The sequence below is a fragment of the Antennarius striatus genome, chromosome 21, assembly GCF_040054535.1.
Source record: "Antennarius striatus isolate MH-2024 chromosome 21, ASM4005453v1, whole genome shotgun sequence".
Taxonomy (NCBI): domain Eukaryota; kingdom Metazoa; phylum Chordata; class Actinopteri; order Lophiiformes; family Antennariidae; genus Antennarius; species Antennarius striatus.
Genome location: NC_090796.1, coordinates 3,265,995 through 3,284,542, shown reverse-complemented (window position 1 = coordinate 3,284,542; position 18,548 = coordinate 3,265,995). Strand labels below are relative to the sequence as shown.

General features: G+C 37.2%; 1 protein-coding gene across 6 annotated transcripts in view; it reads right to left on the bottom strand.

Moving 5' to 3' along the window:
* Window positions 1-18,548, bottom strand: part of LOC137588415 (zinc transporter ZIP11-like) — a 106,518-nt gene that overhangs the window by 18,920 nt on the left and 69,050 nt on the right. For 5 of the 6 annotated variants that reach the window (XM_068305494.1, XM_068305495.1, XM_068305491.1 and 2 more), the window contains one exon: window positions 17,697-17,835. In XM_068305494.1, the coding sequence (XP_068161595.1) occupies window positions 17,697-17,835 (139 nt within the window). The remainder of the gene's footprint in view (window positions 1-17,696; window positions 17,836-18,548) is intronic. The other variant, XM_068305492.1, reaches the window with a different exon arrangement.

Sequence of the window (18,548 nt, the reverse complement as noted above, 5' to 3'; positions counted from 1 at the left end):
AGAAAACACTTTCTTGCGAACAGGAAATGCGACAGCATATTTTTTCAACACCTCCATACTTCTTGTGAAGTAAAATGTGCCAACCATTAAGCAGCTGCTTGCAGTTTTATGTGCTTTTACGTGCTTCACTACTAATATGTCCAAAGTAACTTGGTGTTTACCTGCCATTCTGCAGTACATCAGGTGTGTCAGTACTCTCTCACACTGACACATGCTACATGCGTAACACTAACTCAAAAAGCGTCAGTTCCCACTTGTTATCCTTCATCACATTGCGTACTCAGCAGCAACAGCTTCCTTAGCACTTTGTTACAATGTCAAACGGCGAAAAATAAACATTCTACCACTGAGTGGCTATTAATGCACAGGCTGTAGTTACCTTGACAACTAGAACATCACTGAAACAATCAAGCACTGATTTACTGTAGAAATGTGAAAATATTTTAGTTCCCTTCCACTGACAGTTTCTACAGGGATGAAGACAGTGGTTGTTTCTTGTTACTTTTGTAGGAATCTGTTTATTTTTCTTTAAAATGCTCTACCAAGTGTCACTGTCAAGTTAAATCACATGAATACAAGCTGGTTGTTTGGTGATAGGCAGGTAATGTTTTTCATCCAAAGATTTCAGGCTTTTTGCACAACATTCTGAAACCATGTATTGAAACACAATGATCTTACAGATGACCATGAAAAACTAAGTCACACAATCCAGATCAGCAACACAAACTTCTAAACGGACTGAAGACACACTGTATGTCTCCGCTTTCTTTCTTGGTGCATATCATGGCAACACAGAGTCTCTTGGGGAAAACTGAAAACTTTTTTGCTTTGTTATAGTTGCGGGCAGGTCTTCACTGTTCCCCAGCAACCCCGGCCACTCATTACCAACAACCTGAGAGCTGCCAAGTATAACAGGAGCAGTCTGGAATTTGTGTCTGACCAGCTCTGAGAGCCATGTTTGAGTTTACGGCTGATTCTAGGATCAGACCTTTGTAGTACTTCAGCTCCTACGCATGTAAAATTCTCTTATGAATTCCTCCAGGTCTGTCTAAGTTTTCACCTCCATTTAAAAAAACAAACATATTTCAGCAGATAGGAAAGCAACAAAATTTGATAAGTGAGAGTAAACTGAGTTAGAGGTTAGGAAGAACCAACGTGTAACTTATTGTTTTTACTGATTGATTCATTATTTTTTCATTATTTTTTGGTGATTGAGTTGAGAAGTGATTGATTCAGCATTTTAAAGTACAATATTTATGGGTCTCAATCAAGTTTTCTAATTTTCCAGCATTTCCTTTCTCGTATTGGGTTTTTGGCAGCCTTTCAATTACAGCTTGGCTTATAATGACCATCATAGGATTTTGCAAGAACATAGACAGTTTTTGAAGTGTTTGAATATAACTTAGTAGAAAACATTTGAAAAACAAAAAGAAACCACAGACAGCTACAAACACCAATAATTGTTTGTTGTAACTCTTAAAAACTTGTATATAATCATTGCGCCGACTGGATGAAAGTTAACTCGCCTAGATTTTGCTCAGCTAAACTGGGCAATAAATTTAATTAATTATTTTCTAAAGGCAGCAGAGATAATAAAGAAAATTAGGCAAGTAAATAAGTGATGATAATTAAATGTTTTAGTGACTTTTAATTAAGGTGTACATGAGCACCCCTTAAAATCCTCAACAAAGTACTTCTACTAATCACTATCAAAACAAAATCAGTAACTGAACTGTAAATACTGAATAAACAAGCATGAAAAAAATATGAAAGGTAAAAAGAATGAAACGGGGATAATGAAGGACTCATGACAAACCCCATTTACTGTGGTTAGTCAGGTGATGGGTGGCACTAATTGCTGTCATTAACAGCCGTAGGAGGCTAATGGTCTATTTCATGTCCTAGATAGAGTTGCTCCGAAAATGACAGACATGAAACACAGCCGCTATCCAGACCGGTCACAGACTGGGCTTCAGGATTATGCAAAGACAAACGAAAGAGAAGGAAACAAGCTGAAGAGAGGTGGAAACGAAGCACAGCCTCAAACTCAATCACTGTACTGATTAACTGTCCAGTGACTGAGCCAATAAAGTCAAGCCAACAAATTATTTTGGCCTGACATGAATGCCGTCTAATTATTGGGAACATCAAGCACTCCTATGTATCCATTGAAAGGATGTGCAGCTGGACAAATCCTGGTCCATGTTGTCTGAAAGGCCATTTGTTCACTCTTGTGTCACATACTGCCCCAAACTCAAATGTGTTTCTCTTCTTTTGTTGTCCATTTTCTCCATCTTGGTGTCCAAAGTAAACACGCTGATACAAAAGCGGCTTGTGAATTTCTTCACTTGCAGGTCATCGTCTTCCAATTCCTAATCTGTCATTAGTTTAACTCCCACAGTTGGTATCAAATCTGAACCATTAAATTCAATAATATTCATTGTGAACTTTAATTTGAAAGTGAATATTTATCAGTTAGTTTAATGAGCTCATTATTAAAAGTCATGGTCTGAGACGGGTGTGACTGAGTCACATTTATGCAATTAAAACACAGACTGACGGCACAAATGCCTGTCAATATTAGACAAGACCACTACCCCTATACTCCATACTGTATGTGTATGTGTGTGTGTCCGCACGCGGGTGAGTGTGCTTGTTTGCTTGCATGGATTGATAGGTCATTAGTGCTTGCTTGCTCCCTCTGGGTGAAATCACTTGTAGAATGAGCTTATTATCAAACAAGAACCAATGCAGTCACAGACTGCAACATCCCTCGACACCCCTGAATTCAAAATTTTACCCTGACCTACTTCTTCTCCTTTTGGCTTTTCCCTTCAGGGGGCGCTACAGCGAATCAGTTGTCTCCATCTAACCCTGTCTTCTACATCCTCTTCTCTCACACCAACTACCTTCATGTCCTCTGACCTACTTGCATAGGTCAAAGATCTAGGGTCTTACTCACACCGGCATTCTCCCTTGTCTTTCTATCCTATCTGGTTCCTGAGTGTACAAAAGTTGAAATTTGACTACGACCTACTTTTCTCAAGGTCAAGGTCATCATCTCACTTTCATCCCCTTTGCCGCCCGAGTAATGTGCTTTTTGTTTCATTTTTTTAATCTGCAACGGTTGCGAAGATATTTGGTGGACAAATCGCAATACATCACCACTTTGAAGTGGGATATAGTAACTTATCTCACTGAATGTATTCAGTGCCATCTTGAAAGAGTTTGATAAAGTAATATCCAGCTGCTGATGTTTTACCTGATACAGAACTTATTACTTTTTTTCATGATTTCTATTCCTGACATTTTAAATTTATTTTTTTGTCAATTGTTATCTGCATATATTTTGTAAGTTTGTATCTCCGTTTCTGTGATGCTGCCTGTCTTGAGCAGGATGCCCGTAAAAAGGATTTTTAAATGAATGAGACTCAACAGATAATGGTCAAATTAAATGAAAATAATACAATTTCTTGAAGACAAACCATCACTTGAGGGATAAGAGTAATGGTAGTAATACTCAACAGCAAGGGAGTTCTGATAGCCTGATTTTCAACATTGGCCTAGCAGCAAGCTCACCAGCATACTAGTATGATCCTAACTCCACCTGAGCTTTTATCACAGGATTTTATTAGCGTTGTGGTAGGATTTATATTCCATTTTATTTCTTGGATCTTAGTGCTTCTTTTTTTTTCTGTTCTTGCAATTGTTTCAGAGAATTTGGGTTAGAGTTTACCCAGACAGACACACTAACAGACCGATAGATATATACATACAGTAGATGTGGATCACAGCACCTTAACTATACAGAATAACAGGACATCAAATGAGACAAAAATAATGTGCATGTAAGATACTGTTAGTACAGAAACATGTAAAATCGTCTGCCAGCAGGTCTGTCATTATATGCTAAAAACACTGAGAAAAAGCCAGAAAACTGTCAACACAATAATATAAGAACATAACTGGTGGAACCAAAGGAGACTGTGACATGATGCTCCTACTTTGATGATGGAGAGAGATGTTCACATAACCTGGAGTAGAAATCAATAGATGCACCGGAGCATACAGATGACCCTTTATACTGGAACACAAGGAATCCCCAACTGAAATGAGTCGACCACTTCAAACCTTTTATATGACGACTGTTGCATTTCGACTCTCATGTTTTTCTGTGAATGGTGGCAACCTGAATCTGAAGACTGATTCAGGTCTTGATTGGTCGAAAGTCTATGCTGCTAAAGAATATTTTGATCCCTTTTTTCCACATAGTATTTTTGCATAGAGGAAGCTGTTCAGTATCTATGAAATTTATAATGAGATACATGGATTTTTATTCATAGACTTGTATATTTAGACAATACAGTGTCTGCTAAAAATAGTTTGACTATCATTTTTAACACTTATAAAACATTAATGACCTATTCATGGCTTGTGTTTGATACTGCTCTATGGTTTTTAGTTGTAAAGTCTGAAAAGACAGTTGACTACTAATGGTGTTCTTCAAAAAGTGAACATGTAGCAATGCTAAGTTTCTATGCAATAACCAGACTCCATCAAGGTTAAATCTTTGTGCAGATATAATGAAAACTTATAAACAATGCAATTCAAGACTTATCTTTGTACACTCAGAAACCTTTAAGTAATTATTATGTAACTCTCACCAAAGCAACCCTGAAATGAGGGAGAATCCTGTAAGGCAGCAAGCCTTCAACTTACAGTACCAGCATTGCTCTCGTAAAAGGATCTTAAGGTTACTTGCTGTAAGAACTCAAAACACACCGCGGCCTTTGCAAAAACCCATCGTAATAGACAATTAAGGGGCAAAAAAAACAAAAAAAACAAAAAGGAAGAGTCATCTTTTGTGGTCTGTCCTCATGCTATAAGAACAATAGAAGGACACAGATGTAAGACAAGGCACAAGAAAGTGTGTTGAGAAAATGGAACATTGTTTATATGGTCTCGGATTGTCTAAGCAACCTTGGGTACTGGTTTTCACACTGAGGGATTCATAACACTTTGAAAAGGAAGAGAACTCTTACACAAGCTGACAGATCCACAGCCTTGAAAAACACAATGAAGTTGTTAACATGGCAGCAAACACTGCCTATTTATGAATCCACAAACCAGGGATTGTTTTCATGTCTACAGCTGAAATATTCTGCATCTTCTTACTAACTTTCTATGTTCTAGTTTGGACTGTTCTTCCACTGAAAACAGCTACTTACTGCTGCTGTAATGAGCAAAAAAAAAAATCTGCATTCTAGTATTAATTATTTTTCTATAGCTTTAGCATCTACATCTAAAAGACATATTTGGTTAAAGTCTGCAACTTTATGGGACAACTGGTAGTAAATGTATTTGAAAATTCAAAGAACCTACTCATAATTTGGGGCGCACTCCAGGAAGCTGCTGCCCGTCACTCTGCCTCCCAATGTACAGCTTGATGTTGTGTTGTGTTGTGTTTGTATACTAACTGCATGATTACAGGCCCCTTTGTGTGCTGTGGTTGTTTCAGGGGCCTGTACATACATAGTGTGAAAAACTAACACAAAAAATGTAACAAACACCTGAGTGACAAATGTAATTTCCCCTAGGGGATCAATAAAGTGTATCTTCTTCTTCTTCTTCTTCTTCTTCTAATTCATACCCACATCATTCATTAATTTAAAGTGAAATAAAGCATAGGTGTGACAGACTAGCGGCGTGTCAGACGGAGTGACAGCATGTGACTGAGAAAGACAGAGAGATGGCAAGAGAGCATAACGAGAAAAAAAAAAAACTTCTGATGAGTCTGTTGGCCACTGTTGCCAGGCAGCTGTCTATCCCCGACAGGGATCCCATGACAGGGAGAGTGCACACGTGCACGCACACACACACACACACACACACACACACACACACACACACACACACACACACACACACACACACACACACACACACACACACACACACACACACACACACACAGTATCATCATAACAAGAGCATAAACATTTCTTCGGTTGTTAAGGCTAATTGCATTAGTCAGGAAAGACGAGAGTAGAATGAGTCTGTTATAAAAAAAATGCAAGAGAGACCGTTAATCCAATAATACTTAAAAATTATAAAACCGAATGTGCACTGTACAATACTACTACAAATATAACATACTGTAATAATTAATTACTCTGTCAAACTGGAAAAACAGAACCTGAAGTGAGGAAATGTACAGTTTGTACTGTACGTACTGCATGTAATTTTCCTTTTTATAATAATATGTCTTGACTTCATCTGAAGCTCTTGTAGGTCATGAAAAAGATGCTGACATTTGACGACCTGAACACTCTAAAAACCATAACGACAAGCAGATGAAGCATAACAGTATGGAACACATCATTGAGGTTTATGGCCCATGAATCCTGGACACTGCAATAAACAGGAACATCGGGTTTGTTAGAAACATTTTCTTTTGTCATTAGAAAAGAATTATTGTTCTACAGTGCCTTGGAAATGTTCCTGCGTTCCTGCCCACCTGTCATTATTTCTGCTTTCCTCTTCATCTCTTCCTTTCGGTTTTTATCCAGTTAAAAATAAAAATGCACAATGTACAAAATGCTAATTATATGAGAGAAAAGAGAGAGCCGAAAAAAAACTCTTCGATGCAATTTTCTTTTTTTTTCTGTGTCATTATCATCCGTTAAATTGAATGCTATTTTCAAAAGGAAAACAAAACACACAAACTCGGTATTTTAGACCTTTACACAGCTGAGATTTTTGTCAACGCTCATCTGGTCCAACTAGTCTTACCAACAGCTACTTGTCATCTCCTCACCAGCAATTAAATGGTTAAAAATTAAGTTGTGTATGACAGCTAGACTACAGCAGCTCTACAAAGTCATCATCGACTCTCAATAATGAATGTTTTATTGTATTGATCCATTACACAAAGTGAAAGAAAGTCTTCAGTTCTTCAGAAACCATACTGTCTGTTCCACCCCAACACACAGAACCCTCCAAAAATATTATATTCTATTTTATCTACAATGTAAACACCTGAAAGTATGTCTTTTTCTGATTTAAAAATATATTACATTATACTCTATTATATACTCTATATATACTCTATCTACAGACCCTATATATACATTATATATATATATATATATATATATATATATATATATATATATATATATATATATATATAAAATCATGTAAATAATTCTGTGAGTTTTATCTTTTGTTTCATTGATGCTATCTGCAACATATTGCAACGCACAAAATGACCAACATAAGGTTCCCTGAATGTGAACCACTTGCACGTTGTTTTCTTGTTCTGCTAATTGCAAATTGACTCAAGTGAGTAGAAATAAAAAACAAACTTCATTTCATATAAATACAGCTTCTGAGCAAACAGCTTTCCTTGATTACGTCCATTGGTGGCTGAGAAAAGAACAACGTCTGCTCAATTTTTTATGAGGCTAGGCTAATTATTTTCTGCATCATTGTGTTGGACTTCAACTCTGCTGCCTTTAAAAGAATGGAGAAGAATTTTTTTGAAAAAATGATTAATAAAAAACACAACGCTGGTTTAAATAATATAGCTCTCAGTGAGGAAAAAAGTTGTAAACCCCAAAGGTTTTCACAATGGATAGCCTGTAGAGAAATGCACAAAGCTCTGAAGAGGGAAAGATTTTTGTCAAATAATTAACTGCTGGGGTTTCTAATCTTTCCAAGCTTCACGAGATTCATACACTTGAAAAACGAAAATGAGCACCAAATCGAAAACAATGCAGCCTCCATGTCTCTCTTCCAATCTCTTTGACAGCTTGACAGAGAGAAGAATAAAGAATGAGGATGATAAAGGATGAGAATGAGCAATGGAACAGGGGAGATGACTAACAAATAATAAAGGAGGACAGCAGCACATTTGGTGAAATGCTCTCTCACTCAGATAGAATTGCATGTAACCCATTGGTCTCACTCTAGAGGGGACAACACTTTCTCTATCATCTGCATCAAAGCATTCTTGTGTCCTCTAAGAATCAACACAAACATATTCAACAGTTTAGGAAAAAAACGTAAGTCGAACTTGAAGAAGCTCAGAGACAATCAACAGCAGGACAGAGATAAGAGGAGCAAGGCTGCATGTTTGAACATCAGAAGAAATAAAATGTCCTTTGCTAATGATACCCAAGAGAACAATTGTACCATTTATGGCTGAAGGTGCACTTCCTGGAATTAACATACCAAATGGTCCCATCTTATATTTCAAAGTAAGTGACCAGATGTGTGTTGAAATAACAAGAAGTCTTGTGGGAAAACACTGGCAAGCTTAACAAACCAGCTTCCAAATTCCAAGAAAGAGCTACTTTCAGTAGGTTGCTAGTGCTGCCTTTCTTAGTGGCACAAACTTTATTGGACATCTTCCCAAATAAGAAATTTTGATCAAGAGGTAGCAAGGTTGCCAGGTCATCACAGAGCTAACAAATACAGAGAAACTACCATTCACTCTCACATATGTGGGCAATTTAGAGTCACTAATTCATCTGTATTGCTTATTCTGAGATGAGGGGGGAAAAAAAGTCAGAAAAAAACAGGAGAAAAGCAGTCACGCCAAATGATGGATTAAAAAGCCAAAACCTCCTTGTTTTTAAAAGTTAAATAATGCCTTATTTTACATTTTGCTACTCCGCGTATTAAAAAAAAACACTGTCATCCAGCTCACCATGTACCTAAAGTTAAACACTGTACAAAAACAAATAGAAAAGAAAACCAGCATCTAATGTCAAATGTGACCAGTTTTCTTTGACCATAAACACAGTTGCAATCACTTTCAACATGCAATTTTCATGCAATTATCCCCTTTTTTAATGGTATCCATTATGGCCATTGCGCTGGCATTCCTGATGTGTTAGACCGAATCAGTGCTGGTGCTTTATTTCTATATTTGCAACATAAAGTGTTTTTTTTTTTTAACAATATCCTTGAATGCAGACACAGCCTTCATATTTCCTCATACAACGCTGCCTTACTATGAAGTATTGCATGTGAACATAAAAAAAAAACCCTGAACAACATATTAAATATTACGTTCAAATCCTCTGATCGGGCACTCAAGGCCCGCTTCTACGAGCCGGTCAGCAATTATTTGGCTGTATTTGCAGGTCAAACATTTTGTATATTTTTTCCGTTTTTAGAACTTAAAATCAAAAATCCATGAATATTTTTATTTTTCTGATTAATGTTGACATATTAATCAGAACAAAACATCTAATTTAAATCCTTCCCTTGTTCACTTTGGATCAATTTCACTGGAAATTTCCAGAGATTAACACAGAGATTAGTGCATCATTTATTAACCTGACCATAGGCAAACTAAACTAGTAATAATGAACTAGTAAATAATGTTAACAAATCTATAAATGATTTAGAAATTTCTTACATGATTTTTGTTTCTATATGATTGATAAACAAATGCATGATTCTTCTTGGCATACATGGACCTTCTAAAATACTCCCATCTCAAAATCAGACACCAGTATTTCCCCCCCCCATTTCTACTCTTCAGGAATGAGCATGTGATGTATTTGTAATTCAAATCATGTTTTCTGTGTTTGTCTTTGATTGACTATATTGAGGAGTGCTTCTAAAGTACTTTGGCAGAAGAGAAAATCAATACAATATGTTCCTTGAACAGATGCCTGTATTAGCAGTGACAACATAATTTAAGCTTGCTGTTCAATGAGTAACATTTGGCTTGCTAGATCGACGTAAGAAGAAAAAAAAGGCAATTCATAGCAACCACATTCATATACCACACATCTGTTGAACCCAAAGGGTTAGATTTATTGATGTGTTTATCTTTTCTGATGGTTTTTTCAGCCTTTGGAAACAACAGGACATCTGAAAAATTGAATGATGGAAAACAAGAATTAAAAGATCCCTGAATCAAGAATCAGATTGAAAAGATGGACCAAGCACCAATGCATAAATCAAAAGGTAGAGGAAATTTTACACAAAACAAACAGATAAAGAAATTGCTGACAGACATTTAAAGACAGAAAGGAGATATTGTGTAACGTTGTGTAACTTTACCAGACATATTAGAGTTTGTGTTTGTGTCTATGATTAATTCCCTCATTCCCTTTTTTCATAGAATGAAACAAAACAAACTTGTGGAAACCTACTTGAACATGAGTAGATGTGCGTTTTTGCTCTGATTATTGTCTATTTTGGGACTGATTGATCCAACCACATTTTGGATTTAGTCTTAAGAAACAAACGCTTACATGTTATGGTAATATGCTTGTTAAGGAAACATGTTGATGGTCTTTTGTATACCTACACAGATTCATGTGCCATAAAACGTAGTAGTGAATTATTGGTTACCTGAGCAATGTCCATAATGCATGCAGTGTGGCAATTCATTCAAACTACTAATCTCACACCACTGGATGAAGTGTTTTATATTGTTGTCAAGAGTTAAAATAGCCAATAGAAACTAAGTGCTTTATCATGGCATCACTTATAAATGTTAAGTCGTGACTTTAACCTCATCACCGTTATGGTGTGCTTATTCAAACCTATTCAGGGTGTCTTATCGACAATATTCCGCAACAGGTTCTCCTTTTGTTTTTCTTTCCTCGGTATAAATCATTATGTCAAATCACCAAATATCATCAAGCTTAGCTGTACTCTGATGTGGGCTTAGTTGAACAACAGACGCTATGTATTCACATTCCTCTGATTAATCGCTTTTCTTGTCTCTCTCCTCTCCTTATAAAGAAGCATATGTTGGGATGGCAAATGCAGTTCAATGGACCTCTTCTCCAAACAGTAATTGTTCGATAATGAAAGTTGCATTCAGACACGGCAGACTTCCCAAGCTTTTTATTTCCTAACTGGTGAGACCTGAACTGAGAGAGATGCTCTGGACATAAAGAGGTTGGAAGGTGGATTTTTTTTTCTTGACATAAACATAGATAGATGATGATTTGATTAATCAGTGTTGACTTAATTGCTTTTATGCACTCTATAAATATTAAATCAGCCCATCAGCTGTATGCTATAACTCAGCCTTACCTCCAAGGCCAGCAGCATTTCTCAATCCAGTGCAGTATGTTAGGGGTAAAGATATAATGAATGAAGGGTTTCATTCAAGATATCTGTGTCAATTGTTGAGATCTCCATGGAGATACTCAGTTGTCAAAACCTTGTGAAGGTGAACAATTTTGTCAGTTACACCATCAATAATGAAACTCTAAGAAGAAAAAAAAAAGATCATTAGCTACCACCAACAGCTCACAAAGGACCAAGACATCAATCTCACCTTGCATTACCACCTCTACCCTGGGAAAGCCACACCAAGCAGCTACTGCCGCCCCAAACTCCACAAAGAAAGAGCACCACTAAGATGCATCATGAGCAGCATCGACTCTGCATATAATACTGCAAAGCCCTTGGCCACCTTTTTGGCTCTCCTGGTTGGAAAGACCATAAACAACATTAGAAACTCTCTGAACCTGCATCCCCATCATCCAGGACCAAATATGCACCCTACTAGAACTCTGGCTGTACACTGCCAATTTAGAATTGTCAGCTGGAAGTCCAAAGGACAATATTCAACACGGAGACAAACCTAACAATCATGTTACATGTGTTGTCCAATTGTATGGAAGCTGGTATAGGATTGTCTTTTTATAGAGTGTAGGCTAGCATTAGCATGTGCACAAGCTATTATTTGAAAAACGTAAGTCCAGATCAACACTAAACAAATTTACAAATCTTAAAACATTTCAGTAAAGTTCATAGTTTGCCTGTAAAAAACATTGTCGACTTTGTTAATAGTAAAACAATTGTAAATTATTCAAAGGGTTATGGTTACTCATCAAATTCTAGCACCACATCATCACTGCTCTCATCCAGCTTCAGTGTCTCCCAGTTAAGTCCCACATCCAGTACAAAATCCTCCCCACATGAAATCTGACAGCCCCTCTCCAATTCTACACTCATCCTGAAAGCTGCAGTCCTCAGACATGGCCTGGGTTTCCCGTCCTCAAATCAACCGGAAAACCCACGGTGACATGGCTTCTAGCTTGAGAAATGTGTCAATATTCTCATTTACTGCCAGTTGCTCTTTTGGGGCTCACATCATTACTGCAAGACTCAGTATTGCAGAAATGATATGAGACATTTTTTATTTAAATTACTCATTCTTTTTGATGAATGTAATTGCATGAAAGACTGAGTTACACAAATACTGGGAAAATTGGTCCATTGATAATAATAAATAATACTATACTGTATATGTACTCTTTTCTGTTCTTTTTTAAATTTTATTTTATCTTATCCGTCTCGTTTACATGGTTTGTTTGCCCAGAGGCAAGTGACAGATGCATTGAATTTGAAAACGATCCATGGAAATGTCATCTGAAATATACATTCAGTCTGTTGAATTTAGTGCTGCAAGGAAAGTACTATCACTGTAAACAAAAAGGGAAGCTGGGACTCATGGCTATGTTTAACAATGATGAGATTATTGCACTTTCTAGAGAATATTTTTCAAATATCTGTAATGATTATTTTAGATACTGCTTATCAGTATAATACCATTCTTTGATTGAGTGCTCATTATATTTCCTCATTTGTGTTTGTCTGATGATTTTTTTTCAAGGCTTTATTTCTCACATTATCCTGATTTTATTTTTCAATACCTCCAGCTTATAATTTGTAGTGTACATAAAAAATAGAAAATTTCCACATGTTTTGATTTAACAAAAGGTAAAATGTGTACTTTGTAGATATTAGTATTTAGTATTCTGACCAATTTTAGCTCTATCAACCTTTTGAAGGTGTAAACTGTTTGGAATGTATAAATGTTTGTTTAAATAAGCACGTTACCTGTTTTACCATTATATGGAATTATAAGAGCCAAAACTAAAAAGGAGCTTCAAATTGGAAACCAAATTATCACAAGCTATCAAAAGCCAAGCAATTCCCAATGGAATTGACACATGGCTGCCTGTCTGGATGATACACTACATGTCACTGAGGTAATCCACATAATTTTGCAAATTAACATTAAATGGCAAAATAATCACACAAGATTCCTTTTTTAAAAGTCATACTTCTAAAACATTTGGATTCTTTCCTTGTACTAGACACATTATAATCACCTCATTTTTCTCTTATTCTACTAATTGTGAGATGAACTGAAGGACTAATTTATTTCTCAAGATGTCATCCTTTCTCCAAAGCTCAAATGTTTCCATATCACTATTTCTTCACCTGATGATCGCTCCAATCTCAGTGAAGCTGCTCTTCAAGCTATACTCACTTTCAGTGTCCTAGCTTATGAATGGATTTAGTTGCTGTAATTCACTCTTCCTATTTTCTTCTCTTTTTTCATTGTTGCGATATTTAGCTTCTATGATAGATGTCACCGTGCCTGGGATATATGGAGATCCTCAAGCAAATGGTAATTTTATCAGTTAATTTTCTAATATCCTTTCCTATATGGTTGAGAAGTTGACAATACTGTTTTTACGAAGACCTCAACCTGCGCTATCCAAAAGTCACACTTCACTCAAAAAATATTTAATCAACTTGTGTCTCAGCTGGGTTAAAACTACCTATATTTCTTTAAAAATCCAACCTGGATTCAGAGCACTTCACCGTATAAAGAATTTTCTTCCTGAAAATAAATAAAGACTTCCACTCAACTGCTGACCAAGTCACGACTACATCCAGTTGATCCCATATCTAAATGCAACGTCTGACATAGTAGATCCCGCTATTATCATTCACAGATTGGGCAGAGCTCTCAGGTTGCTCCGTTAAGTGGTTTCTTCATTCGTAGCTATCTGTCTTCTGAATATCTCTAATTCAACTCTTCTCCCTCAGAATCCATCTCCTGTTCAACAAACATGGTTTCAACAACTGTCTTTACACAACAAATTCTAGATGGCTCTAGCACAGATTTTCATCAACATATTTTAACCTCATCTTGGTGTATGATCACATGTAATCCATTCAGGATTCATGTTTAATCAAGCTTTTACACTTTTATGTACTAACAGGGATGACAGTACCATATTACATCTCTTTCATGTAGGTTTCAATAAAATCTTACACAAAAATACTCCCTTGATAGTACCAATTTTGATATTCAGTATCATTTTACAACCTGTCTGTGGTTCAGGGTATATCAGCAGAAGACTGAAATTTAAAAAAATGCTATTTTTTAATAAATAGCCTCATCTCTTTTCACATCACATTTATCTATATAATGGTATGCATGAACAGAGTAAAACTGTAAAGATTGTGAAATTATAGCTGATGATTTATTCTCAAATAAATAATTACGAAGTCATTTTTAACTCAAGCTACCATTAAACATAAAAATCGGTTGTTCGATCTCAGGTCAGTGCAGCTTTCATGGCAAAGTGTCTTTGAGCAGGATGAAAAAGACCAAAGTGTTTCCAGTAAGTGTGTGTATGAATGATTTTTAGATGAATAGGAAAAAAAATGGCAGCCCAGTATTATTCAGGCTGACCAGATGAATCAGTGAATGAACGGGTGAATGTTGGCACTGGTAATGTACTTGTAATAGTCAGTCAAGCTAATAAAGTGCTGTATAAGTGCAGTCAATATCCATTTACCTGCTGCTGTGACTGTCCATCCAAGTACAGCTAACACAGTGTGGTGATGGATCACTATATGCTGTCAAGCTTTCATTCATTTGCTAAAATGTAGGATACAGTCTAGTGCTGGCTTATACGTTAAATGATCCATGGTGTTCCCATCAATAGATGCTCATCCAACAGTTAAACACGTTGAAAGAGACAGTTGGCAGCACTCGAGAATAATTTAAATCGCCAGCTATAGCACAATAAACTGTGTGGTTCCTGGAACGCATTAAATGCAAAGAACAAGGGTGCACTGTATAATATATATATATACAGTGCCTTGCAAAAGTATTGGCCCCCCAAGAACTTTTTGCTGCATTTCAGGCTTCAAACTTAAAGAAAAAAAAACTGAAAATATTTTTCAAGAATCAACAACATGTGAGTGGAAGTGGAACCACATTTACCCAACATTTTATATTGTGTTTAGAAATAAAAAACTGAAAAGTAGGACGTGCAAAAGTATTGGCCCCCTTTGAGTTAATACTGTGTACAACCTCCTTCTGTTGCGATCACAGCCACAGTCTTTTTGGGTCTATCTCTATAAGTTCTGCACATCTTGAGACAAATATTTGCCCATTCCTCCTTACCCAGCAGCTCAAGTTCCTTAGGGTTTGATGGAGATCGTTTGTGCACAGCAATTTTCAGATCTTTCCATAGATGCTCAATTGGATTGAGGTCTGGACTTTTGCTTGTCCATTCTAACACCTATATACGGTTAGTTTTAAACCATTCCATTGTAGATTTGAATTTATGTTTAGGATTATTGTCCTTTTGGAAGGTGAACCTCCGCCGTGAACTCCAACAGATTTCTGCCAGAATCGCCCTGTATTTGGCTCCATCCATCTTCCCATCAACTCTAACAATCTTCCCAGTCCCTGATGAAGTAAAGCAACCCCAGAGCACATGCTACCACCACCATGTTTGACGGTGGGGATGGTGTTTTCAGGGTGATGTGCAGTGCTACTCTTACGCCAAACATAATGTTTTACATTCAGCCCAAAAAGTTCTATTTTGGTCTCATCTGACCAGAGCACCTTGTTCCACATGTCATCTGTGTCTCCCATGTGGCTTCTTGAAAACTACAAACGGCCTTTTTATGGTTTCTTTCAGAAAGGGCTTTCTCCTGCCACTCTTCCATAAAGGCCAGATTTATGCAGAGTACGACTAATAGTTGTCTTATGGACAGATTGTCACACCTCAGCTGTGTATGTCTGCAGGTCATCCAGCTTGATCATGGGCCTCTTGGTTGCTTCTCTGCTTAGTTTCCACCTTGTTTGGGCTGCAAGTTTAGAGGGACGGCCAGATCTTGGTAGGTTTGCAGTGGCTTTATGCTCTCTTCATTTTGATATTATTGCTCGCACAGTGCTCCGGGAGACGTTTAAATATTGTGAAATCTTCTTGTATCCCATTCCTGCTTTGAACATTTCCACAACTTTATCTCGGACCTGCCTGGTGTGTTCTTTGGTTTTCATGATGCTTTTTCTTCTCCAGTGTTCGTTTCATAGACCTCTGAGACCATCACAGAGCAGGTGCATTTAAACTGAGACCAAATGATACATAGGTGCACTCTGTTTGTCATTGTTAGTTATTTAGGTCAACATTGGATCATTCAGAAGTCATCAGGGAACTTCTGAAGTCCGTTAGCTGAGCTGAGAGAACAGGGGGGCAATACTTTTGCACGTCCTACTTTTCAGTTTGTTATCTGTAAACACAATGTAAAATGTTGGGTAAATGTGGTTCCACTTCACGGTTGTGTCTCACATGTTGTTGATTCTTGAAAAATATTTTCAGTTATCTTTAAGTTCGAAGCCTGAAATGTAGCAAAATGTCAAAAAAGTTCTTGGGGGGCCAATACTTTCGCAAGACACGGTATATACATATACAGTATATACATATTTGGAATATACCAAGCCTATATTTTCTATAATAATTGTTATTTCGAAAGCAGTTGCTAATAATCTTTCTACGTTTTTTGGGATCTTTAGCTCTGCTCTGTCTCAAATGGAAAACAAGTCATATCCTGTCTTTTGAAATTGAAGTTTCATTTTCTGGAAACAATTATGTGTATTATGTGCAGGATTAGCATGTGCAATGTGTAAAATAAGAATCACAAGGCAAGGCAAAACACCAAGGATAGTTTTCCAACAGAACCCATAATTCAGATAATCCCAGAAAAATGTAACCCAGATTCCAAAGTAGCTGAGACACATAATAAAATTTTGATTAAAGAGTCAATAAAAACAACCAAGGCAGTCAGAGACTGCAACATCCCGCGACACCCCTGAATTCAAACTTTTTCCCTGACCTACTTGCATAGGTCAAAGATCAAAGCTAGTGTTCTGACCTACTATCATTGATCAAAGCACTAGCTTGATCTATGGTCTTACTCAGAGTGGCCTTATCCCTCGCATTTCTATCTTATCCGGTTCCTGAGTGTGCAAAAGTTTAAATTTGACCTTGACTTAGCTTTCTCAAGGTCACCATCTCATTTTCATCCTCTTTGCTGCCGAAGTAATCTGCTTTTTGTTTTATTTTTCTATCTGCAACGGCTGCGAAGATATTTGGTGGACATACTAACGGATAATAGATCAAAGCTAGTGTTTTGATCTACCTATGCACTAGCTTAGATCTATTGTCAAAGCTAGTGCATAGCTTTGACCTTTCAGGGTAGGTCAAAGGTATGCACTTGTACTACTTTCAGGGTACCTTGACATACCCTGGAAGTAGGTCAGGGTAAGTCACGGGATGTAGCAGTTTCTGACTGCGTTGTTCATTATGTCAACACTTATTTAGAATTAGGGTTGTGATATAGACAGATGAAGAAATCAGGACAGTAAAAGGAAGTCGGTAGGGTGCTGCAACAGAAAAATCATGTCGACTTTGGATTAGATGCCAAATAGCAGGCCTGTCACTGGTTTCAGTGGCAGTGTATTGTATGTGTATATATATAACAGTACTGTCTGTATGTGGCTTTGAGGTGACAGGTAATCGAGTGATGTGGGTATATGAAGGGAGGCTTGCCTGACAGAGGTCCTGCTCTACCTATCCTGATGCTCATCTCCTCGTCCAAGAACTGGAAGGATGGCTCTTCTGCCTTGTCTTTGGACAGCTTAGACTCTGGGGGTAAAGCCAAGGCGACGTGGGGGTCAGAACCTACACCCTGTGGATGCCAGAAAAAAACAGAAATATGAAAATAAATGTAAAAAAAATCACCATATTTACATAAGATCACAGCTAAAATTTGACTTCATGGATCTTCCTGTTTACACCAGCAGGGTGGCACATTTTTGTTGGTTTGTTTGTTTGTGAGTAGAACATAACTTCAAAACTAACTTATTTAAAATTTTCATGATCTTAAATCCCAATCCAAGCTCCAACACAGCATGAGTGCCATCAAGATGGTTTCCCTCAGGGTTCAGTGTCATGGTAGCAATGGTCATGTACTGTATGTCCTTCACTAAAGTGACCCCTGAACATGCCTCTGAAGTGTTATCGAAAATCAAGATCTCAGTAAAAATAGCAGGTAGGTAGGTAGGGAGGGAGGTAGGTAGGTAAGCAGGGAGGGAAGGAGGGAGGAACAGACAGACAGCCAGATAGAGATGCCAGTCAACTCATCTTTTTTCCGTGAACACAGCTTACTTTACTCTCTCGCTCCTGCTTAAATATGGTCTAATGAATTTCTAATCATTCCATAATTGTAGGTTTGCAGCTTGTGTTTTTGTCAGTAAATCTGGTGCCACTTTAATAACTTCAACATTTAGTGACAAGACACCTTCCAATCAAAATAAAACCACATTAAAGAGGAATGGCAACACAAAGGTTGACTATCTGACAAAAAGGCTCAAGGTTTCTGCACATATATCAAATATGGAA